This window comes from Typopeltis vanoorti, chromosome 20 (assembly GCF_054136105.1).
Source record: "Typopeltis vanoorti isolate ZY-2024b chromosome 20, IOZ_Tvanoo_1.0, whole genome shotgun sequence".
Taxonomy (NCBI): domain Eukaryota; kingdom Metazoa; phylum Arthropoda; class Arachnida; order Uropygi; family Thelyphonidae; genus Typopeltis; species Typopeltis vanoorti.
The window spans coordinates 13273457-13300113 of NC_143568.1; the positions used below are offsets into that span (position 1 = coordinate 13273457).

The window sequence follows — 26657 nt, forward strand, 5'->3', positions numbered from 1 at the left end:
ACTGCCTAAAACTTCAAGTTTGAGAAGTTATATTGACTATTGACTAATACTCACCATTCACGTGTTCCTTAATTTGTAATTAAATTTTTTTATATTTAAAAATAATTTAACTAAATTAATATATTGTAATTTATTTTGAATATCTATTAATGCAGCAGTCAATAGTGCACATATGTGCTTTCAAGTGAATTGTTTTTTTTAGTGGTTTCCTATAATTGTATTGATAATGGCTGTGAAACTTAGCTGAAAAAGACATTAAAATTAAATTTAAGTGATTCTGTGTAAGACTGCATACAGTAGCTTTAATTTATAAGCAAGTACACAAACATTTACATATAAGCTCTTAGACACTGCTGAGTGTGGCACCTGTAGCTAATGGACTGCAGTGTAGACTAAGCAGTGGTCATTCTGAAGAGTTCAGACCACTGTCTATTATGAACCCCATTCATGAGAAAAAGTCAAAGTGAATCTCCATTCATCATGTCTCAAATGACACAAAACTTATATATACAAATTGTTTCTTAATATGGTCATAACAAGTACAAGAAACTCAATATATAGTGAGCATACAGGGACCAAAAGTAAAATTTACTATAGTGAATTCTCTTTAATATAGCATTCCTGCATAAAAGCTGGAACTTTTTGGAATAGTAGTTTGCAACAAAAAAATAGCAAGAACTGACTGCATAGCAGAAGTCAACATACATTTCACTGTAGTCAATAATGCACTGCTATAGTGTTGAGTATTATTGTTCCTGAGTAAAGTTTTGAAAAAAATTAAGTATAGAAACCCAACATTTAATGAAAATATTTTCAATTAGTGGTATTAAAATTTCAGAGCAATCTGTATAAATAACTAGTGGACAAAATACCCTCAAACTTAGCATGTATCCTAACAAGATCATGGCAAAGAGATCTGGACAATAAAAAAATTAGTTCAAATTTAAATTTTTTTTTGCGGTGGGAGGAGGGGAAATATGACACCATGAGCAATAAGGCAATATAAATGGAGTAAGACCGACACTACAGTCATTTGACTTGTGCGATGGTCTCACTTTGCCTGAAAGTGCCTTGCTTGCGAAGTGTTTTTATAGGAATAGGGAAAATACTGTAGCAGTAGCACTTTGAGTAGACCTAAAGACTTTGCAAAAAGGCTCAATGACGCCAAATGCAGTGCAATGCATGGTTCGTTGATTTGAAGAGACAGGCAGTTTGAGTCCAACCAGGAAGAGGGTGTAAATCTGAAATTCCACATATGATTAAAGATGTTGTAACTGTAATTGTTGAGCAGTCAAATGAAAATGTAGGCTCATGCAGTGCGTTCTGTAGCAAGACAGATTTGCCACACACAACGGTATGGAGACCTTTGCAAAAAGGGTGGCAATTCTACTCAGACTCAGTCACAACCAAGAATTGCAAATGGGAGAGCAAAGCATCTGAGAAAGGTTTGCGTTGACATTTCTAGCAGTTGTGGAGGTGGATGAAGATTAGTCTTGGAACATCCTATGAAGTGATGAAGTTTATTGTTCCACAAACATGAAAATCCATAGGATTTTCATGTTTGTGGAACAGTAAACTGAAAACTGCCACATCTGAGAAGTGTTTCTCTAGGAATAGGGAAAATGCTGTAGCAGTAGCACTTTATGAGTAGACACTAGACTTTGCAAAAAAAAAAAAAAAAAAAAGCCCAATGACACCAAAAGCAGTGCAATGCATGGTTCATTGAGTTGAAGAGACAGGCCATTTGATAGTCCAACCAGGGAAAAGGGTGTAAATCTGAAGTTCCACAAATAATTGAAGATGCTGTAACTGCAGTTGTTGATCAGTCAAATGAAAATGTAGGCTCATGCAGTTCATGTTCTGTAGCAAGATTTGCCACACACAACGTTATGGAGAACTTCGCAAAAAGGGTGGTAATTCTACTCGTAAACTCAGTTACAACCAAGAGTTGCAAATGGGAGAGCAAAGCATCCGAGAAAGGTTTGCGTTGACATTTCTAGCAGTCGTGGAGGTGGATGAAGATTAGTCTTGGAACATCCTATGGAGTGATGAAGTTGACTGTTCCACAAACATGAAAATCCATAGGATTTTCATGTTTGTGGAACAGTAAACTGAAAACTGCCACATCTGAGCTACAGAGAAGTGTTTCTATAGGAATAGGGAAAATGCTGTAGCAGTAGCACTTGAGTAGACACCTAGACTTTGCAAAAAAAAAAAAAGCCCAATGACACCAAATGCAGTGCAATGCATGGTTCATTGAGTTGAAGAGACAGACCGTTTGATAGTCCAACCAGGGAAAAGGGTGTAAATCTGAAATTCCACAAATAATTGAAGATGCTGTAACTGCAGTTGTTGATCAGTCAAATGAAAATGTAGGTTCATGCAGTGCATGTGCTGCAGCAAGACAATTAGATTTGCCATACACAACGGCACAGAGAACATTGCAAAAAGGGTGACAATTCTACTCGTAAACTCAGCCACAACCAAGAGTTGCAAAAGAGAGATGCCAGCATCCGCAAAAGGTTGGTGTTGACATTTCTAGCACTCATGGAGGATGAAAATTAGTCTTGGAACATCCTATGGTGAAGTGATGAAGTTTACTGTTCCACAAATATGAAAATCCTATGGATTTTCATAGGAACATGAAACAGTAAACACTGAAACTGCCACATCTGAGGTACAGAGAATCCCCATGCATTTCAAGAAGTTCCCTTACATTCACTTAAAAGTCACAGTATTGATAGGATTTGAACAGTTTTGTCATCTCACAAATGGAGTGGCCTGAACACAACAGTGTTGATGCAAGATGGAATACCTTCCCACACAGGATGTGAAGTTCAACAACCGCATCACCAGCCCTTAATTACCCCAATTCACCATAAGTATGGTGAATTGCGGTAAAGTTCTTTACCTGAAAGACAAAATCATACATGTGTAAAACCTTCTGACAGATCCATTGCATTCTGCTGGAGACACTGTATGGCATCATCAGCTATTGGACTCACACCAAGGCCAACACATTGATTAATGTCACCTGCAATGATCATCTGGATCTCCTTGCCAGATCTTGTAGCATTTCAGCTCTAAGTGATATGTTTTTTGTATTATTACATTATTTTATGGAAAGAGCAAAATAAATATCAAATAACTTCATATGTCATTGAATCATTTCACATACCTCTAGTTCACGTGTGTTGAGGCTTAAGTGCTGTGAAGAATTCATGTTGGAGGTTTAATGGAATATTATCAGCACTGAGAAAGGATTAAAAATAATTTTAATACTTCCAATATTTCGTCTCCGAAACCTTAGTAGCATGCCTTCCTAATGGTAGCCTTTCTTTCTCTGTATATAGAAAACCTACTCATACAGGCAGATACATTCACAAACTCTCCCACCACCCCTCTCAGCAACATGGCATTATTAAAACTCTTACTAATAGAGCCCACAATCTTTGTTCCAGTGAAACTGCCCTTTCAACTGAACTCAAACACATACACAACACCTTTCTTTCCAATGGCTACAGAATTAAAAAAATAATTAAGTCCTTCTCCATTCCCTGACCATCTCTTCAGAAGGACTTCAGAAATGCCATAACCATACCTTACATCCGTAGTACATCAGAAAAAATAGCCAAATCATTAAAAAAGTACAACCTCCATACAGCTTTCAAGCCCCACCGTAAACTTGCTACCCTTATCCATCCCACCAAAGACCAGCTCCCTCCTCTCTCAGTGCCTGGAGTATATAGAGTACCTTGTGCCTGTAAACTGGCTTACTTCAGACAGACAGGTAGATCAGCAACCATCCGGTTAGAAGCACAAGTCATACATCTGCAATCATGATTATGGTCAATCTGGCCATGCAGACCATGTTTTGGATACAACCCACAGGATCTCAAGGAAAAAAACCACCATGCTCCACCATAGTAAATTCGAAAAAGAAACTATTCATTGAATCTGCATCTGATCTGCACTCAGGAATAAACCAAATTTAAACAAATACAGTTGCATTAAACTTCCCAAAATTTGGGAAACATTAATTATCAGAGATACCTCTTTACATCCTAGGCCACCTGCAAATGCCCATAGAGGGTGTACCACCTAGATAGGACTTAGTTTCACTCACTATTATTTATGTGTGTGTTGTTACAAAAAGTTTTTTTTTTGTAATCCCTGAAGATGTCTCTGTGACAGAGAAGAAATATTGGAAGTATCAAAATTATTTCTAGTCCTTTCTCAGTGCTGATAATATTCCATTAAACCTCCAACATGACCTCCAGTTCACAGTGCCATATTTCTCATATTGGTCATTTTTTGAACTTTTTTTTTTCCCCCAAAAATTTCTTCATGATCTGGTTAGGGTACCCATCAAGTTTGAGAGTATCTTGTCTACTGGTTCTCTCTACAGATTGTTCTAAACAGGGATACTTTAATTTGAAACACCCTGTATATAAACTGTTAACTGTATTTTTCTGCATATTCACAAAAGCTGACATCATTCATTTAGTTAAACTTTATCCAAATCTTTATTGCTTAAATCTATTTAAATAAATTTTACAAATTTTAAACACAACCCCAGCACTTTATTTTTGAAGCCTGAAGATATATATATGTACATATTTAAAAATAACTGCAAACAGCATATTGTTAATCACCTAATTTATATAGCTAGAAGCTATCAGTGTGCTTTCACAATCTTTATATAGGAATAAAAAAATAACCAAAATATCAGATATCTAATAAATTACAAGTGCAAAATTTAAAGACAATACAAAGATTTCGCCATTTGAATCCCACAAAAAGTATACATTAGAATTACTAAGATTATAAAGTAATACTGAAAATAAGCCTAATAACAAAGTTACAATAAATTCTGGTTCCTAAAATTAGAAGGCATATTCCTTTCAATAAAATAATTTACACTTAAATGAAAAATTCTCCCAAACATTATTACTTCTATAACCATTCAAGGTGCAACCCATAATATTACATGGCTTATACCCAAGCAAAATTAGAATACAGAAGGCCTCATTTTAGTTTCTTCTATCTACAAAGATTCAAATTAACAAATATTTCAAAATCAACAACAAAAAATCAAAAACATAAACAACCAAACAATACAAAAGACAAAAGCATAAATGCACTATGTTGGCAGTATTTGCAATTGTCTTCTGTTTTATATTCTACACTGTGGATAGAGATTACAAAATAATTTACTGTTTGGTCCCCTCATGAACCACATTGTAAGGACTACTAAAAAAAAGTGAGTTTTACTACTATTAATATTTAAATAATAAATTAAAAATGTCATTAAATGTAGAGCTGATTCAATGTCTTCCTCAGCTCAAAAAAAATTGAAAATCACTTACTACTGAGGAAAAAATGAAAGTGATTCGACACAGAATCAGATGAGTCATTCTGATGTGTATATAGCATTAGAGTTAACACCTACAATAACTAATACAGATAAGAAAGTGTTCACTTATAGGAATTATTAATGAAAGTGTCAAGAGCATTATATTCAAGGCAATTTTGTAACAGTATCATAGCCAGGAGACAAAAACTGTCTGTAAAAAAGCAATTCAGTAATTATTTTGCAAACATAAGTGCATGAGTATTAAAATTTAGTGAAGCAAGGAGTAAAGCAATGGTAAAAATTAAAAAAAAAAAAAAAAATTATTCTGTGGATTAATGATAGGGATCAAAACAACATTCTGTAACTCAAGCAATAATCATGGACAAGGCAAAGAAAGTCCTTGTTTTCTCATTAAGGCCTGTCCATTTTGCCATTATACAGTATTTTTACTCAATTAATAACATAGTCTTATAATATTTATAAACATTATTTATGTAGAATAATTATAAAATAATCATAATTCTTTATAAAAATACAAAACTATTACATTGTAGAAGCCAGTTTTTATACTAAAGGAACCAATCTCATTTAAATACATTATAATTTCACCCCACTTCATGAACAATTCACTTTACAAGCAGTAGGTTTTGAGACTAACCCTTCATAAAATGAGGCCTTCCTGTACATTAAAGCTACTTTTATGAGGAATATTTTATATTCCTCATAAAAGTAGTTTTTTATATTCCTCATTTATAGCTACTTTTATGAGGTAAACAGAAAAAATACACTGCTTAAGATTTTTAAACATGACTGTAGGTATAAATTTCTGAGAAAACTTACTATATGAAGTAGCTAGTTATACAACAAAACTATATTTTATTTTTCTTAGTTAATTAGACCATATGCAACTGTTTTCACAATACTAAACACTACTATTCAGTTACAGAGGCACCACCATATACTGTTCAATATCACAGCATAACTACACAAAATATGTGCACCTTTATTTAATTAAGAGGAAGTGTGCCACTAAAGAAAATTAGAATGTAAATTCTGGCACATGACTAGAAACATCAAATAAGCAAACTTCTAATACAATGATTTAGCATTAAAAAAAAGAGCAAAGGTCTGCAATATGTATACATTAGTGAAATTTAATAAGACAGCAGCTTAAAATATGGGCAGATTGTTCCAAAGGCCATGAAATCAGATTCCAGTACTTGCTGGTGTATATGGAGGTGGAGCATATAGAGGTGCATGAGGAGGCAATTTTGTAGCTGTATCATAGTCTGGAGGCAAAAGTGCCTGTAAAAAAAAAAGTAGAAATTCAATAATTATTTTGCAAACAACAGAAGTACGAGTACTCAAACTCAGTGCATGTTTATCCATGAAAGAATAACTAAAAATTAACACTTAAGGTTTCTGGAGTATTTTTATGCTGAGCAATAATGGATTATTTATTTATATTTTGTTGATAAAATGGACAAAATGAACTGTTCTTTAATAATAAATTTAGTTTAATCCTTTATCCAAATATATATGTAAACAAACAAAATTTGTGCCTGAAAATATCTTCAGGACTGAGGTAAGGTGGTGCAACTCCGAGCAAAGGTGGACCAAGCTCGCTCTCATCACTCCTTGTCTCAGTATCTCCCATAATGCAAAGCACATCTCCTTGCAGACATGTATACTGCTATGCTTTAGGAGATGTGTCTTGCATTATGGGAGATACTGAGACAAAGGAGTGATGAGAGCGAGCTTGGTCCACCTTTGCTCGGAGTTGAACCACCTTACCTCAGTCCTGAAGATATTTTCAGGTGCAAACTTTGTTTGTTTACACTTGGATAAAGGATTAAACTAAATTTATTATGTTCTTTTAATAAATTGCTGGCCTTGTTGGCTGAGTGGTTGATATAGATGCTTTCTAACAAATAGGTTGCAGCTGGAATCCTTCTGTGGATATGGAAGTTTGTGATTGTCATTAGGTGTGAGATGAATTTCACTGCACCATGGCTGCACTTTTGGGAAGCCTGAAGTGGCTTGAAATAGTTCCATGCTTCATATCTTAAGCAAAGTTTCTGGATTATGTAGAAGATAAATTAATTTTTTAAAAAATTCTTAACCTACTCATGGTAGTAATGTATTATAGGTTTTGAACCTTTCATTGGTGAGAATCACAAAGTACTGCATACTGATTATGAAAATAATAATAATAATAATAAAAAAACTCATTTGTAATAAGCACATTTTTCAAGCCACTTCAGAACTTTAACACAAGAAAATTCATCTAATATTCACAAATGTTCATGACAAAGAGATATGAACCTACAGCCAGGAGATAAGAACGTGGGATAGCTATACATTCAGTCAAGAATGTATAGAATTAGTCATAAAATATCTTCTAGCTCAAGACTAAATTTGTGTTTGATAATTTTGATATCACTTCAATTTTCAGTGATTAACGATCTGAGATAATCCAAACTGTCCACTTGTTCTATTCTTTTATTATTTATTGTAACATTAATATATTTTTTCATGCTGGATTATATCTATTACCATAATTTTTGTCTTATCGAGATTTATCTCCGAGTTATATTTGTTGCTGGTTAGATTTAGATTAGAAATCATAGCTTTTAAGTTCTCTGAATTATAAACTATCAAAGCAATATCATCTGCATATTTTAAGTGGGTAATGTTTCTTCCATTGGCCATTACTCCCAGGATTCTCCAACCATCTTTCTCTCTCTCTCTGAAGAACAGGCTGAACAAGGAGAGAGGGATACATGACTTCCCTCTGGGATGGGATGGGATTTTACTTGTTTCAATATTCCTGAATTTTACTGTGTGTCTTTATAGCATTTTCTGATTATACTGATTAGGTACGGTTTCGATCTTTTTTTTTTATGCAGTGTTTCTATCATACAGTTACTGAATCAAAGGCTTCCTTGTAGGCTATAAAACATGCAAAAAGACTCTTTGCTTTTCTTGAGTCAAATCTGCTAGTCTCTGCAAAACGAAGATTGCATCATTGTTTCTCTTCAATCTCTGAATCCCATTTGTTGTTCTTCCATTACTTCTTCATATACTTTTTTTTTATTCTGTTTTGAATGATTCTAATAAACATCTTGTAAGCATGGCTGAACGATGATATGGGTCGAGAGTTGTTGCATTTTTGTTGATGTCCCTTTTTTTACATACTGGAATGATTTTACTGACTTTCCAGTCATCAGGGATTCTCTTTTTCCAACATTAGGTTGTATAAATAGTTTTCAAATATTGTATAGTTCCTTCTCTCTTCCCCTCCCCAGTTCTTTTGGGAACCATCCGGTCTAGTTGTATTTTTATTCTGTATTGATTTTATTGCCGTGATAATATTTTCTAGAGTTTTTAGTTTGAATTTTGTTTGATCTATTTGTGCAGTGTGATTGAGAATAATTTTATTTTTGAGTAATTGTGAAAAGTGTTTTAATTTTTCTGTTGCCTTGTCACCACTGAGCATAGTAATGGGGTAAAAGGAGTAGTTCTTTGTAATTTGACAATCATTTGACCCATGTGGCCAGATAACGAACACATCATCAATGTATCTAAGCCACACTGTAGGTTTTAGAGTGAAGGAATCAAGAGCACTTTGCTCAAAAGCCTCCACATAGAAGTTAGCAATTGTGGAGGCTGGTGGTGAGCGAATGGCCATACCTTCTTTTTGAAGGTAAAATTTATTTTGCCACACGAAGTAACCGGAACATAGTAGATGGACAAAGAGAGCTGTAATGTCAGGTGGAAATTTGTTCCGCAGGAGAAGAATTGTGTCATCGATTGGGACATTTCTGAAAAGGGCAGAAACGTCGAAACTGACTAATAGATTATCTTTGTCGAGTGCTTAATTGTCGAGTGAAACTTGATTTTGAGTTATTCTGATCACCATAAGCTTCAAGGAAAGAATTAAGCTTTAAAGAAAATTTGAGAATTAATTAAAGGAAATTATGTACTGAATATTTATAATTTAGATATGCTTATTTTAAATATTAAAATAAATAAATCAGTTGTTACTTCAAGCATTATTATATTTTTATCTATAGCTTTATTTGTTAAAAATGGAAAAGCTTTCTTTTCTATTATTCAATCAGTATCTGATAAAATCCATCCTTACTTTTTTTGCCTTCTATGATAAGTGGAACACTTATCATAGAAGGCAAAAAACTCCTTCCACTTATTTCTCTCTAAGCAGTTCAAACAAATTATTCATCTCTCATTCTAGTTAAGCTATTCCACAAGAAAACTGGCAATACCAATTTTCTAATAGCTCTGTTTTTAATATGTTTTGTTACTAATGCTATCTAGATACTCCTTAGTTTCACTGTTACATGGCATAAAAATCAAGTATCTATTAAAAAAAAAAAGTTACTATGTTTACAAATAAAAATGTAATTAACATGAGAACTCAAAATAAAAAAATTTCTTGATCATATGGGAAAAAAAAATTACATTTCGAATGTCAAATTGCTAATATCCAATAAATGTTGCTTATTAGAAATTATCAGTTCTAAATGTTTCATCTAGGGTTGCTTAAGGGTCAAAGCTGTATAACTAAGAGGAGACCTCCACATAGCCTTTAAAGGAATGCGGAGAACCGACCAGGGCTTCTGACCTAATGTCCAATCCTCACCTTCTCGTGGTGCACCCTGTTGGGTATCTACTTGGATACTGAACGGACGAGGATGGGCTGGCAATTTGGGATTTAGCCTACCAAATTGTATTCTTATTGGTTAAACCAAAATATAGAATGATGGTACAACATGACAAAATTCCATGCTGGCTGGGGCGTCACCCGGTTAAACAAGGCCCCCCGTTGTTTTTGCCAGGGAACCAGGGCGAACAGCTAAAAGTCAGCTACTGGAACAAATCTGAAAATAAACCTCAACTCAACATCACCAGAGTTAAAGATCGGTACTATCAACGTAAGAAGCCTGAATGGCAAAGAAATGGAGCTATCTGAGGAATTAGATAAGTACCAGATCGACATAATAGGGGTGACTGAAACAAAAAAGACCAAAACTGGTGAGATCTTTCTGAGCAATAAATACAAAATGTTATATTCAGGCAATGACAATCAAGAAAAAGAAGGAGTAGCCATAGTATTCAACACAAAATACGAGGCTAATCTTCTTGAATGGCAGTAAGTCTCAAGTAGAGTAATGTGGGCAAATATGAGAATGGGGAACTGGACAATGAGACTTATTTGTGCCTATGGTCTCACAGAAGGTTCTACTAAGGTAGAAGTGGATGAATTTTTTGAGGCTTTAGAAAAAGCAACTGACACAATGAAAAAGGAAAAGTTGGTCCTTGTTGGGGATCTAAATAGCAGAGTAGGAAATGATTGTGAGACATACAAAAATATTTTGGGAAAATTTGGTGAAAAGAGCAAAGCTAATAATAATGGCAAATATCTGTTGGATTTCTGCTCAGGACATGGACTGGTTATTACTAACACCATGTTCCAACATAAAAATGTGCACAAATTCACATGGAGAGAAGAGGATAGGAATAAGAAAAGTCTCATTGACTATGTTATTGTTGATAGTGATGTTTTCTCCCTGGTGCAGGACACCAGAGTGTACAGAGGATTTGAAATTGGAAGTGATCACTATTTAGTCTTGAGCAGGATAAAATTGAATTTCATATTGAAAAGAATAACATGTCAGAAAGTTTTAAAGCGAATAAAAGTTGAGCAGCTCTCAGATGTGAACTGTAGACTAAAATACAGAAAGATTATTGAAAAGAAAATGAAAGAGTTTGAGAACAGGAATCAAACCTTGGAGATTCAGTGGCAAACTCTGAAGAAAACATTGATTCTGCCAGAGAGGCATGTGGTGAGGTTGTGTGCAAGGATAAAAAAATCAGAACTCCCTGGTGGACACAGGAAGTTAAAGAGGCAGTGAAGGAAAAGAAGAAAGCATATCAAAAGTTCATGGCAAATAAGTCAGCTTTTACTTATTTGTAAAAGCTTTCTTACAGAGACAAATGTAAGAAAGCTAAACAGTGTGTAAAACTAGCTAAACAAAAGTCATGGGAGGACTTTGGCAAGAATATAGAAAATAAATATCAAGAAGGTGGCAAAATATTCTGGAGGTTGTTGAAGAAGCTTAGGAATGGAGGAAAAAGTGCTGTAAAAGGAGTTAGAGATGATAAAGGTGACATGAAAACAGGAGAAAAAGATATCCTTGAAGTATGGAGTAATTACTTTGAAAAACTGCTAAATGAAACAAGCAGTGATGACAGCACAGTGATAAAAAACACTGACCAGGCATGCAGTCAGGAATACATATCCATACTTGAAGTAGAAAAAGCCATCAAAGGCTTGAAATGTGGAAAGGCAGCAGGAGTAGATGATATTCGACCAGAAATGCTGAAGTATGGTGGTATAAAAGTCTTACAGTGGCTGCACTGCATAGTTCAGAAAGCCTGTCCAGAGGGACGAATTCCCGATGATTGGAGTAGAGCTCTCATAGTACCCATATATAAAAAGGGAAATAAAACTGAATGTGAGAATTACAGAGGTATTTCCCTACTGAGTGTTCCTGGCAAGATCTATGAAAGTATACTTGAGAAACGGTTGAGAAGAATTGTGGAAGAAGAGCTTGGTGAAGAACAAGCTGGATTCAGGCCAAATAGAGGCTGTCAGGATCAGATCTTCACTTTATGACAAATAGTCGAGAAAGCATGGGAATATAACAAAGATCTGTATTTAAGTTTTGTCGATTTGGAAAAGGCATATGAAAAAGTTCCAAGAGAGAAGCTATTCAATACGCTGCAGTTATATGGTGTCCATGGGGCATTATATCAAGCAATACTTAGTCTTTATTTGAGTTGTAAGTCAGCAGTTAGAATTGAAGGAAGTACAGGAAGATGGTTTAATGTTAAATCTGGTGTGAGACAAGGATGTACATTATCCCCTCTGTTATTCATTATCTATATGGATCACATTATGAAGGAAAGTGGTATTAAGCCTGATATCAAAATTGGAGATGTTAATGTCAGCTCTTTGCTTTATGCGGATGATGTTATACTTCTAAATAAATCTGCTACAAGTCTGCAAGATTCTCTGACTAAATTGAATAGCTGTTGTAATAGATATGGTATGAAGGTTAGCAATAAAAAGACAAAGACAATGAAAATAGGCAGAATCATTGAAAATGTCAACTGTGTTGTGAATGGAGAACCTGTGGAACAAGTAAAACATTTCAGCTACTTAGGCACGATTTTTACTGAAGATGGTAAATTAAATATAGAAATAGACAACAGAATCAGCAAAGCTGGTATGGTAGGAAGTCAATTGAATAAATTCATATGGAATAAGAAAGAAATTAGTCGGAACACTAAATTAGCTGTATACAAGACAGTGTTCAAACCAGTTTTAACTTATGGATCTGAAAGCTGGGTCAGAAGTAAAACACTTGACCAAAGACTAGAGACTGCAGATATGAGAGTCCTGAGAAAGATTAGAGGCGTGAACAGATGGCATCAATAGCAATATCATATTAAAAATGAGGATATTAGGAAAGAACTTGACATTGTCAGCATCCAGGAATGCGTTAGCAGAGCTAATCTCAGGTGGTATGGTCACTTAAATAGAACGGGAGAGGAAAGATTAGCAAAACAAGTGTTCTCTGCCAGGTTGGCAGGAAAACGACCCAGAGGGAGACCAAGATATAGGTGGATTGATACGGTACAAAGTGCCTCAGACGATAGAAATATAAGATCTGATAATGTTGGAGTCTTGACAAGTAACAGACTGATTTGGAGGAAAATTGTAGATAGGAAGTTAGTAATGATGTAATTTTTTCATGTAGTACTGTCATATCCTGTACACCCCTTGAGGGTACATGGCAGGAATTTGATGATGATGATGATGAATGTTTCATCTATGATGATCCCCAACAATTATGAACACCTTCACTAGCAATACAACAATTAGAAACATAGTTAATTTTTCACTATATATATAATTTTTTTCTTGATAAAATTGCCGTACTTTCTCAGATATTCTTTATAGCAAAATCAAACTCACCTCTGCATCTGTATCAATAAATGTATCCATGATATGGGCAACTTGTAGGATTTTAAGATATTTATAGCAAGCCCACACAACTCCCATAAAGTATGCCTAAAAGAAACAAGTTTGTTAAATAAGTCATTAAATAAAAGAAAATTAATTGATTTTCTTTTATAAATATAAAAGTCTGCATAAAACATTTGAAGTGAGATAAATATTATGATGGATATGGAATGTGGCATAATTAACAAGCATTTGACATAATTATTCAATATGTAAAATGGGAGAACAATGTGCTTAAAATCTATTCAAACTGATAGCTGCAAGCTCATGAATTAGTTTTTACTTTGGAAAGAAAAGGTTTATACTGAAATTTAAAAATATTCATAAACTTATTGCAAAGATATAAATACCTTATCACTTTACACAACTTTTCCAATCTGTTATAACATTATTTAAATGGTTTGATTTCATTTATGCTACTTGAATGCATTTGAATCAGTTTCACTGACCTAAAAGTACTGTTTTTAATGTGGTTTTCTTCAATTTTCTGTAGTAATATATCAAAAGTTAACTCTGTAAATAAACTTGTTCTGAAGAGGTACTGTAACACTCACACAGTTAATTTTTGTGAACACAGTAAAGTCTTGTGATGAAATGCTTTAGGCATTCTGTACTGGAGTTAGGTAGGCCAAATATTGCCCGACACATTAGTATCTTCATATTATGTTGATGCTAAACAAAAACCCGAACAAAATATCTTCCTATAACAATAACTAAATGATTAATGAAAATAAACAAAAAAAAAAACATTTTAAGACCTACTAGATCAACTCCATTCATATAAAGTGCTAATGCAATTCCAAAGTACTCTGGAACCATTAACAATGTGAATTATAACTGTTGCTGTCTCCAATTCCATCCAGCAAAAACATCTAGGTTTTTTGTAACATCCATAGTACTCATGGGTACTACAAGTTTCCAACCTTTCAATGGGTGGGATTCTCATTAAAGAACATATTACTAAGATGACTGGAGAAGTAACAACACATCGTGCATTTATAAAAATACAATAAATGATAAGGGAATGTAAATTCTCTATAGATGAGAACCTTTATTACAAGAGAGTTTTTCAAAGAATCTGGAGATGTGATGTTATCATATGGCACCATAAATGAAATAATATTACGCAAAGTCAAAGGCTCTGATAAACGCTATAAATGGACACAGCTTATGTAGACTTACAGCACATAAAACCTAACATGAGTCATAGCAGGGACTTTCGGTAAGTTTTTCATGTACAGCAGAGTCAATTTGAAAGATTTGACTTGCTGAAAGTCCAGTATTAAGCTGAATATTATCAGTCCACTGCTTTCATTTAACAGAGGTACTCAACAAGACACCCAATTTAATAAAAAACTAGAGGACTTAGAAAATAGCAAAACACTCATTAAGCATTTTTTTTCACTCCACAGATACTCCTATCAGGACACACTGTTGAACCAATTTTGGAATACAATTATTTCAGCTGCTGGTGATTCCATGAAACTCAGTCTACAATAAAGAGGGGAGGGGAACAATCCTGTAGACACGTACCTACACTATTCACCCATTTTAGACCATAATTGGAATATAAGTGTTTCTTTCTGTTTTTCTAAAAAACAATTTCTACACAGCTGGATTAAAATGAAAGATGGAGTTATAAAGGGATAAGAAAATAAAATACTGAACACAATGATATAGGTCACAACTGACGTCAATTTATTCCTCAAAAGCATGTAAATTCTCCTTTGTAATTCAGCAACTATAATGGCAGTAATGACAATATTTGTTTCAATAAGGAAATACAGTGAGTAAGCATAGTTAAATAAATTATAATATCAGAATAAACTCACGTAAAATATTATATTATTAGTATAATTTTTGCCTAAGTATCAAAGACATCTTCAGCACATGTAAAAAACTAATCGAACAATAACTGACAATTCCAAAAATTAGTTGCTTTTTAATAAGTTAGGAAATTTAATGATCTTTTTTTTTGTTATCTTACATTAGCTACTTAGGTGATGCCTTTTGGAATTGTCAGCTATTGTTCGATTAGCTTTTTACATGTACTGAAGATGCTTTTGATACTGAGGCAAAAATTATACTAATAATATAATATTTTACATGAGTTTATTCCAGTATTAAAATTTATTTAAGTAATGACAATATAACTAATTATTAAAAACAATATTAGTAATATAATGCTTTTTTATTACAGCCAGCCTTCTGCTGCCTGGCTTACTTTTTTTTTACATTTCATGTTTATGAGATATACTGAACTAACAACATTTAAATCACGAGGAACACACTGGTCACATATGACTCAGCAATTGTAGGTTTTAGCATAATGATTTAAAAAATGTTGTTACAAAGAAAAAACAAATCTGCATAATCAAAACTGTTCTTGCTGTCTTCTGATTGCAAGTAATATTTTGTCTTTGTATAGATTGTTTCTTAACCTTTTTTTATACAGTTTCCATCCAAGAAAGGTTTCTGTAAACTGATAGTGCACTTGTATTGTGAATGGGTTAAATTTTTTTTTTTTGTATTTTTCTTAATTTTACACATTTTTGTAATTTTGATTTTATTTTTTACATAGTCCAGAAACTCTCCTCTAGAGACCAAACATGGAACTTTTTCCAAGCCTCCAAATAAACGGAGGTGGTTTCTCAACAAGCAATGAAATTCATCTCCCAACTAAAGACAACTTTGACTGTCTTTAGGTGATTGCACAAACATCCATGTCTACAACAGGATTCAAACCCACAGCCTGTTGGCCAGAGAGTGGATATGCTAACCACTTGGCCGACCAGGCTGGCATTATTATTTTTGTATTTTTGAAATTATGTTTTAAATTTATAATTATACACAGAGTAATTCTTTACAATGCATTTTGCTTATCTATACAAGAAAGATGGTGGATGGAAAGAATGAGTGTTGATTTTAAAAAATAATAGTATGGTGTAAAAAAACTTTCCTATAATATGACTATCTCTGGTGAAATATCTCAAAGTGATTTATGTATTGTATTATATAAATATAAGCGAGTTATTGATTATTCTTACAAATCAAATTAAAAGCCAGAACTACTATTACTATTTTTATGTCAATTCCATCAAAGAAAGACTGGCCGATAGCACATTGGTACTACCAAATGAGGTAATGGCTAGAAACTTTGGAGACCCCTTATAGAGGTCTTATAGACCCCTTATAGAGGTCTTATAGACCCCTTATACAACAATACCTTTCAAGCTATTGCTGACATCAAATAATCATGGTGGTGGTCTCACCATGATTATTTGATGCTTATTCAATAGGAACTTTTGGTATGGTTTCTTTTCCAGGAATGCTTCTTTAACATCTTGTATCCACCATGGTGTTCTTATTTTTCTATTGTTACAGACAACTTCATCACATTAAGAAGCTGAATCAATCAATGTATTCTTCAGAGTTTGCCACTGAGACTACAGGGTTCCTGTTTTCAAACTGTTTCATATTTTCTTCAATAATGTTTGTATAGTTAAGTCTACAGTTTGCCTATAAAAGCTGCTCAACTTGAATTAATTAGGTAATTAACTTTAATTAGTCATTATACTGGGAAATATAAAATATTAAGTCATCTCACACAGCTTCAATTAAATTGTTTTAATTGAAGCTGTGTGAGATAATGTACTGCATGTTCAGTTCAAAGTTGGTTTGGTAAGTTTGAAGCCAAACTATGACTAGATGCTGACCAATAACCAAGCATGTTTTTATAAACACTGAGGAAAAAACAGAGGCATACCTACAGAAAGAGAATAAGGAAGAAACAGAACAACTTGAGCACACTCATCTGGATAGCATTAAACATTTTTATGAGGATTTTGATGCACCTCACCACACGTGAGAACAGTATCTAAGGATGGGTGGACATAGGATTTATATATAGTTGGCATATGCACATGAGAAGTAGTTTCTCAAGCAGACAAGGATAATGTGTTTGTGCCAGGAAAGGCTAGAGACACAAGTCAGCCAAGAGGATAGATCTCATCTGAAGATCTGTATATTATCATATAAGATAAAGGGATGTGAGGTGAGATCTTTCTTGAAAGAAATAAGAAGGGTCCAGCAGCAGTGAAATTGACTTGGCTGTTTAAGGAATTGGTTGCAGAAGACCTGAAATGTTTTGAGTACCATGATTTGTTAAAGAATTAGAATAGAGTGTGCATTTATCAGAAACTATGAGCAGAATATGAAGTCCATAAGAGAGAAGATCAATTATGTAAACAAGAAATAGTTGACATGAAAGCATAGAATCCTCAGTACTATTGATGGAAAAATTTGAAGAAAGGAAGCCACCACCATGATGACATGTAGTGAACAGCCAGCAAGAGGAAGCTGATACCCCAACTGCAAAAGGTAGAAAACAGATCACAAGATGGTAGTTTGCTAAGTAGACCTCTATGCCAGACCTGATCAAATATCTTGGAAATGGTAAGTGCAATCACACTTAATTCTCCAAACCTTTTCATGGGTAGTGTCCAAAGACAATGTTTCCTAGGATATTTGCTATGGATCAAGTGAAATCAATGTTGCTAGCAATTAACTGCTGTGTCTCCAAGTAAAGAAGTTGATTGGTGATGACATGTTTACGTAAGAGAAAAACTCAGGTGAAATGATGTGATTACAGCTGACTATCTTCCTTTTTTTTGGAATGGACTGTATGTGTGTGCTTCTATATTGTTAAGTAGATGCCAGATAAGTATGAAAGACTGCGAAGCCAATATATATGCCTGCAGCACAGTTTTGAGGACAAATGGAGATACACGATCAGAGGAAGATGATAAGATGCTAGTGAGGAAAGAAATTGCATGCTTATGCAGACTCGTTCACAGGACAAAACATGGGCTCAAGTGACTGGAGAATGAAAGAAATAGTGAATAGGAAAAGAATAAAAGTGTGAGAAACTGGGGAAAAGAGACAGTAGTGTATGGGGATTCTATGATAAGAGATATACTTTTATTTTTTCATTAAGTATACCTCTTATCATAGAATCCCCATACACTACTGTCTCCTTTCCCCAGTTTCTGGCACTTTTATTCTTTTCCAGGTGCAAAGATAAAGAATGTTAGTGAAGCTGTAAGTTTTCAGAAGAAAGAAGCAAATGAATTAATTGTTTCAGCAGGCACAAATGATTTGAAAAAGAGAGAAATATACAATGAGAGAAGATATGAAAGAGTTGTAAGAAGAAGCAAAAATGAAGAGTAGGAAAATAAAAATTGTGAGTCTGCTGCCTCGATATGATAGAATGGAATTGAGAAGGACCATGATCACTAATGAGAAGACTGTGTGGGAGGAATGGTGTGTAGTTTATAGATGTGAGGAGTGAATATGATGGACATAAGGATCTGTATATGACTGATGGACAGCATTTAAATGGCTTTGTAGTTAGGTGCTTGGAGAAAGTTTTGTTCAGTGAGAGTTAAGGAATGACAGTGAGTGCAGGAATGATTATGAAGAGCTGGGTGCAGTTCCCCAGGTTTAGAAGTGAATCAGAATGGACAGGTAATGACATTATATAAAGGTAACTCTGGGCCCAAGAGGATGTTGAAATGCATGTACATGAATGCCTGAAGCATCAGAAATAAAGGAGAGAAGTTTTTGGCTTCAATGATAGCTGAAGAACTTCAACCAACAAAATTGTAGATCTGATGGAAATGGTTTTATTTGTGGCTGTCTGGTGTGTTGGATAGAGGCCAGTAGGACAAAATATATTGTTGGTCTCAGATATAGATCTGCAGGTTCAGAAAAAAATGTGGACAACTTGCATTAGCAGATTAGCACAATGAGTGCAGGCTGAGCAATTATTTCAGGAGACTTCAACTACAGGAAAACCCCATTTAACATACTATTATATTTACGGATATTTTGCCTGCTTCTGTTTAGGAGTGCAGCAGGCAAAATAGCCGTAAATATAATAGTTTGTTAAGAGGAGTAACATGGGAGTTTTCCCAGAAATAATACCTATTTAACATGATTAATTAATCCATCAGTTAACGTAAATTTGGGGAAAAAAATTACAGTATAAGCTATATTAGAGGATAAAATCATCAAAATTGATAAAAATCAATTGCTTAAATTTTTATTTAATGTCTAAATATTTGATTCAGCTACTTTTTTTTTACAAAAAAATTAAGTAAAGATGTTTGAATCATGCTCTACTTTTTCATCTTGGCATGCAATTTGCGATAGCTGGTGATCGCTTTATCAAGATTACGGGAGACTTCGAAGTTTCGTTCCATATAAGGATCGCATCAAACAAAATTTCCTTAGCACGCTCAATGGGATTGAAAACTAGGTCGTTTTTTTGCAATTAGCTTCTTAGTCGTAACATTCTCTTTTTGTTCACAATCCGTATCTTCTTCACATGCATGCTGTTTTTCTAGTTGAAGGAGATCATTCTCGCTTAAATGTTCTGAATGGGAATTGAGTAAGTTTCTCACATCTTCATTATCCAGTTAATTAAATCCAAGTTTTTTTTTCCCAATTGTGCTGATTTCTTCAATAATGTTAGATCTTGGATTTTGTGCACGATAAAATAACATAGGCTTGAGTTTAAAGTTGCCTTCCACAGTGATTACTAATAAAAGTGTAAGACGATCTTTAGATACTTTGTATCCTGGTTGAGATGCTTCAGTTTTAGCTAGGAAAGTTTTTGTTGGCATATGCTTCCAAAAGAGACCAGTTTCATCATTGACATTGAATATTTGCCGATTGTCATAATCCCCCTCCTGAATTATCCTTTGCAGTTCTTCAGGAGACTTGGCCACAGAATCTTTATTAGCACTAGCAGATTCCACAGTTATTCTTACATTATGCAGTCCAGCTCGATTTTTAAAACGGTTCAAACCATCCTAAATTCACAGTAAAGCTTTCACATTCCTCTTGAAATTTGGTTTCTTTAAATGAGGTAAAAATATTGAGGGTTTTTTTCCTGAATATTCCCTGTACTAAGAGGTATTCTTTTTTGGTTATAATCCTCAATCCAGAGTGATAGAAGACGCTCCATCTCGATCATTAAATGACTTCTATTTTGGGTGATTTTGCATGCTTAAAGAAGCAGTAACAACTTTTCCTTGTTCTCTGTATTCTTTGCTCTTATTTAATATAGTCCAAACTGTAGACTCACTGTATCCCAGGTCTCGCACAATCATTGTATTACTAGAGCCACTTTCATATCTCTTAATGACTTCCAGCTTTTCTGCTCACTACAGATTGACGACAAAAAATGTCGCGTAATGTAAAAAAATTGCATTAACTGACATCACTCACTTAAAGTGGGAAATAGTATCATTTCACTCAGTCATGCTAACTGATTATCACACACATCGAATTTGCATCAAGCAAGATTTTCCTGTATGGTGATAAAGAGTGGAAGGAAGAAAGTGCACATGGCAAAATGGAAATGGAATTTATACAGTTACTAAGGGATAATTACCTGAAACAGTATGTGATGGAAGTGACCAGAGGTTTGAATGTTGGATCTCATAATAGTATCTCATAAGATCTATCCATAACTAGAGTAGCAATTCTACTTCTGATCAGGGAAGTGACTATGCAGTCTTGTCCCGGAAGGTTGCTCAACATGTGGAAATTTCAGTCAAGAAAAGGGTACAGAACTACAAAGCTAGTGATTATGACAAACTTAGGAGGCAACTTGGAGCAGTGCCGTGGCTTACATGGAATGAATGTCATTACTGCATGGGAAGTAGTCAAGGATTGTTTGAGCAAGGCAGTATCAGATTACAACCAAGGGTCAGGAGGATAAATTGAGTAGGAATTAAGTGAATGACTAGATATAAAGCAGGATCTGCAAAAAAAAAAAGTAAGCATTGTGGAAGGAATATAAACAACAAGGTGATCAACATGCCCATGAGCAGTATAAATACAAGCAAGAAGGGGCAACTAGTATGGTAAGGAAAGCTAAATCAGATCGAGAGAAAACAACTAAGCAGGTCAAAGTAAATCCGAAAGATAGATAAACAGGAGATACTCAGTATATTGAAAAATATCAATGAGAATACAGCAGTGGGCTTGGATGGTATGTCTGCTCATGTGCTAAGAGAATGTGCAAGTGAACTGTCAGTGCTTCTGACAAAATTTAATCTAAGTCTCAGCTCTGGCAACATTCCAAGGGAGTGGAAAGAGGGTAAAATAGTTCCATTATATAAAGTGGCTCCAAGAGAGAAGTAGCAAATTACACACCAATTTATTTCTGGAGTGGTTAAAGTATTGGAAAAGTTGGTTAAAAATAAACTTCAGGAATGGATGGATAGGAATATGCTACTTTATAGGGGGAAGCATGGCTTTGTAAAAGTGAGTCTTGACATTTTATAATAAGGTGACAGCAGGACTGGATTAAGGAAATGGCTACACATCATGATACTGCTGAATTTTGCAAAGGCTGGCAGAATTCCACATGGAAAACTATTACATAAGTTGGAACAAATGGGAACAACAGTGCCATGTGTGGGTAAGTGATTAAGGAGAAAGAAGTAATCTATTGATATGTTCTTAAAGAGTTGAGATTTTATTCAGTGGAAAGAACAGTATGAGGGAGATTATTTCAATGAACAGAGATGAATGGAATGAAGGAATATGCTTAGAACTTCATTCGGTATCATTAAAGTAACTAAAAAAAAAATTAAGTACTGTTAAGTTTTAGCATTTTGTTTTAATAAAAGCATTCTCAAAAACAAAACACTTAAACTTGACAGCAATTTGTAAGGACATTTAATGTTTAATAGACTCTGCTACATTTAAATACACTAGATGTTAATTTCTTTAATTCTAAAAGAATTGAAGTAGTAAATATACTGCAGAAAGTTTGTATTCTGAGCATTTATGTTGTGTGTTTCTGAAGTCCAAAGAGAATTCTCTTTATAAATAAAACTGCATCATTTATGAAGATTCTGGTCTAATTTTTGTTAATGAACTTTGAAATGAAAGTGTATTTTTCCATTCTAAAGGTGCAATTTTTGAGTTATATGTATGCAAGTATGAAAGAGAATGAGATTTGTCATTTATATTGTAAAAAACAAGTTTATCCACAACGTGTGAAACAACAGACATGACGTAGATTTAATGAAAATTAGCAACAGATATTTCAAACGGAAAATAACAGTACATATCCATATGGAATGCACCAGCAAATTTAAATATAATACAAGGTAATATAATAATCAGTTTAGCAACACAAATAAGTACTGCATGCTAAGAGAGTAATGCTAAACAATTATTTATTTTTGAATATTTGCTAAGAATCTATCATTTAGGAATAAAGAGAATCATTCCAATTTAAATCAGGACAGTGTAAAAAAAAAAGAACTGAATTATCTTTGATCATATGGTTACAAATGAAATCTTGATATGTAAATTATCCCATAGGAGGAGGATGATTTTTCTCTCATAAGCTGCTTTATCCATGACCAGCTTTCTATCATAAGACTATCAAAGCTCAAATTACACAAACTGAATAAGCACCTTAATGTAAGGTGTAAGCTGAAACAATAACTGTACAGAAATTATGCATTGATTTTGGGATGAGTCCTAATTTATACAGTCTTCTGAAAATACATAAAGAAGACTGCCATACAACCCCATCTACAAGCCTTATCAACATATAGAGTGGAAATTTCTTTTGCATTTGTTAAGTGGATGTGTTGGACATTTCAATGCACTTATCAAAAATTCTACAATTCCTAAAAAGATACCCCCCCCCCAATTCTAGTTAGCACTGACATCTCTATCTATTTACAAACATCTCACTGGCTGAATCTATCTGCCTGCTATATGAAGACTTTCTTCCCAATGAAGATATTTGAATTTGTCATATTAATAAGCAACATCAGCTGAAAAAAAAAATCTATAAAGAGAATGAGGACATGGGAAGTATCCTCTTCCTTGACAAATTACTATCTAAATCACTCAGAGGATATTTTGTTTTCCAGCACTCATCCTTCCTTTTGAGCCTACCATGTAGATGATATATTTCTACCTGGTCTTATTCTGAAAATGAATGAAATCAATAGTCTACATCTGTGATTTCCATTCACTGTGGAAAGGAGAGCTCTAGGAGTTTAACAGTTACACATCCTGCTTTCCACAGAGACTGGTACTTTGCCTTACCAGAGTATATAAGACATATTTTTTCTTCATCTTCAACTTTTGCAGCAAGAACCTCTCTCAATCAAATTCATAGGAATCAAGTGATTATTTCTACCTCCCCTAAAAAAAAAAAACATTCAGCAGGTTTTGGACTCTTACAATCTACATCCAAGGATATCACAACTAAAGTTCCTATCCTATACATTTCCAGTATCTTGGAAACTACTGGCAGGATCTTCAAGTTTCACCTGATACTTACATATTTTCTCAACAACATGATTTCTAATTTTTCGCCAACCATTATGAATGAACTTTCATTTTTATCTCTAGCCAGTATTTATCATATAACAGTAACAGCATTTTATATTTTGGACAGACTGGTCACTGTACAGTGGAAAAAAGAATTAACGAACAATATCATCAGACAGAACATCATTGAGTCTGAATGCAGAAGCCTTCAAAATGATACTCATTTCTAATTCAGAGAAACAATTTTAAATATGAATGACTGTTTATGGAGAGTTTAGAGGTTTAATTAAACCATTCTAATTTAACAGGAATGATCATCTCTAGATCACCAAAGTATGATAGATTCCCATCTTTAGCAAATTTTAAAAATGAATGATTAATTGTTTCATATTACACTCCTAGTCTACAGTACTTGCCTGTATATGTTAACCAATTCTGTGTTACCTTATATTCAACCTCATTTAATTTGCTTGTCATTCAACAGTGATGATGTATTGTCAATTTTAGTAAAAAACATGTATGTCACAAGTTTTGTTAAAGCTATGGTTTATCCACAAAATCAACAGTTTTAGTGCTCCGAAAATTTAGAAAAATTCAGCTTACTTTTAACATCATGCAAATAACCACAGCAACCATTACAAAAGCACAGAGCCATTCAGGATCCAAACGTAACAGTTCCTTCTGAAAAGGAAGTTCCTTTGCATCCTCAATCATTCTTCGTACATCTGGGACATATGAGAAATATCCTACAGCACTCAATGCTGATATAATAAAATCAAACACTTGCAGACAAAAGAAAGGCATCAGATAGTTAGGACGTCCCTGGAAATGAAGAAAATATATAGTATTGCCATCATTTATACAGTTATATATTATTACAAATGCAGTATTATGAATCTTCAAAAGTGATTTAACAAATCTGAACAAAAATGTGTCAAAAGTATGATAAATTATTTGTTTTTTTTATAAATTCTATACCAATTTCAATATATTAATTATTACAGTTTTATCATGTTAACTACTGAACTGGCCTTGACGTATTTACACATCAATAATTACATGGATGCAAAGTGTCTATTAAATATAACAATATTTGGATAATACTGAAATAATATGGATATGTATATTATTTTTGGGAAAACTCCCATGTTACTCCTCTTTATAAACTATTATAATTACAGCTATTTTGCTTGCTTCAGTTTAGGAGTACCCCTGTTTAAATGTCATTGGCTATTTACTCATGGATTCTTAGGGCATTATGAGTGTAGATGTACTAAAAAGTATATGTAGCCTAAGGAATAGAAAATTGCACATACCTTTTTCTGGGTGTTGTGGCTTTTCCTCAGTCTGCGATGTCGAAAACTGCAGAGTGTGTGTGTGGCGGGGGGGGGGGGTAGGCAGTTTGGTAGAATAAGTTAGAAAAACCCGGGTTTTTTCGTAATATATAGAAACATATACTTTTATATAGGGTGGGGAAAAAGTGAAAGGGTTAATTTTTTTAAAATAGGGAGGGGGAAGGGGAAAGGTGGTTGACGGGGTGTGGACCGTTTCAACTTTCCCAATGTGTTCAGATGACGACCACGAATAGTCGAAACGGTCCACACCCCGTCAACCACCTTTCCCCTTCCCCCTCCCTATTTTAAAAAAATTAACCCTTTCACTTTTTCCCCACCCTATATAAAAGTATATGTTTCTATATATTACGAAAAAACCCGGGTTTTTCTAACTTATTCTACCAAACTGCCTACCCCCTGCCACACACACTCTGCAGTTTTCGACATCGCAGACTGAGGAAAAGCCACAACACCCAGAAAAAGGTATGTGCAATTTTCTATTCCTTAGGCTACATATACTTTTTAGTACATCTACACTCATAATGCCCTAAGAATCCATGAGTAAATAGCCAATGACATTTAAACAGGGGTACTCCTAAACTGAAGCAAGCAAAATAGCTGTAATTATAATAATATGGATATGTAGCTTAAATTTTTGATATATTTTATCTGAATGGACATTTGGATGGTTAAATAAATTTAATATAATAAATATAAACCAATATAGCATCATTTTCCTGTGTGATATATTATGACACTAACACGATATTTCATGATAGGTTTTCAATCAACAACTTTCTTCCAACTTGGTCTACTATTTGTTAGGTCAATGATTTGATCAGCTCATATATCATGATCTTCAGAGCACTATTAGTCTTCTTCCAAGTCTCTTTGCTCATTTTTGCTTCAAACACTTATTTTGTGAACCTTTCATCTCTATTCTTTAAAGTGATATAACAATTTCAGGTTAGCTCAACTTTACACATGCTTAAATATTAATAACATCAAGATCTTTTCTGATATCTTCATTTTTGATATGATTCTGCCAGTGATTGTACACTCTTCAGTTTTTCTCAGAATCCTCATATCTGAGGTCTTCAGACTAATTGTCTTATTTCTGACTCAGTTCTCATGCCCTCAAGTTAAAACTACTTTGTATGTTCTCCTATTCTGCTAACTTGGTCTTCTGAAAGTTTATTATCTTGTTACGTATAAATTTATTCCACTAACTTCCTAACATACCTGGGCTTAGCTTTTCATTTTAATTTACCCTATTCACAAAAAATTGAAGCTAAATAGTAAAAAAAATGTGTAACATGTTTCACATACTTAATACCGAGTATGCGGGTGATGTTTTTTCTGTTTCCTTCTTTTCACTGTTTTAGTCCTTGCCAATTTTGTAACAAATTTGTCATGACAATTAATCAATTGAAGTAAAAACTTGAGCAGATTTATTTAAGAGAATGTTTTCTGCACA

The 26657-nt window shown here is 33.9% G+C and overlaps 1 protein-coding gene across 2 annotated transcripts in view; it reads right to left on the reverse strand.

The window, feature by feature from the left end:
* Nucleotides 1-4498: 4498 nt before the first annotated feature.
* The window catches only part of LOC150095245 (lysosomal-associated transmembrane protein 4A), a 94411-nt gene continuing 72252 nt past the window's right edge, over nt 4499-26657 (reverse strand). For both annotated transcript variants that reach the window (XM_090409864.1, XM_090409863.1), the window contains exons 5-7: nt 24450-24668; nt 13422-13517; nt 4499-6661 (exon numbers count right to left, since the gene is read on the reverse strand). In XM_090409864.1, coding sequence (XP_090265990.1) covers nt 6563-6661; nt 13422-13517; nt 24450-24668 — 414 coding nt within the window. In that variant the 3' untranslated portion in view covers nt 4499-6562. The remainder of the gene's footprint in view (nt 6662-13421; nt 13518-24449; nt 24669-26657) is intronic.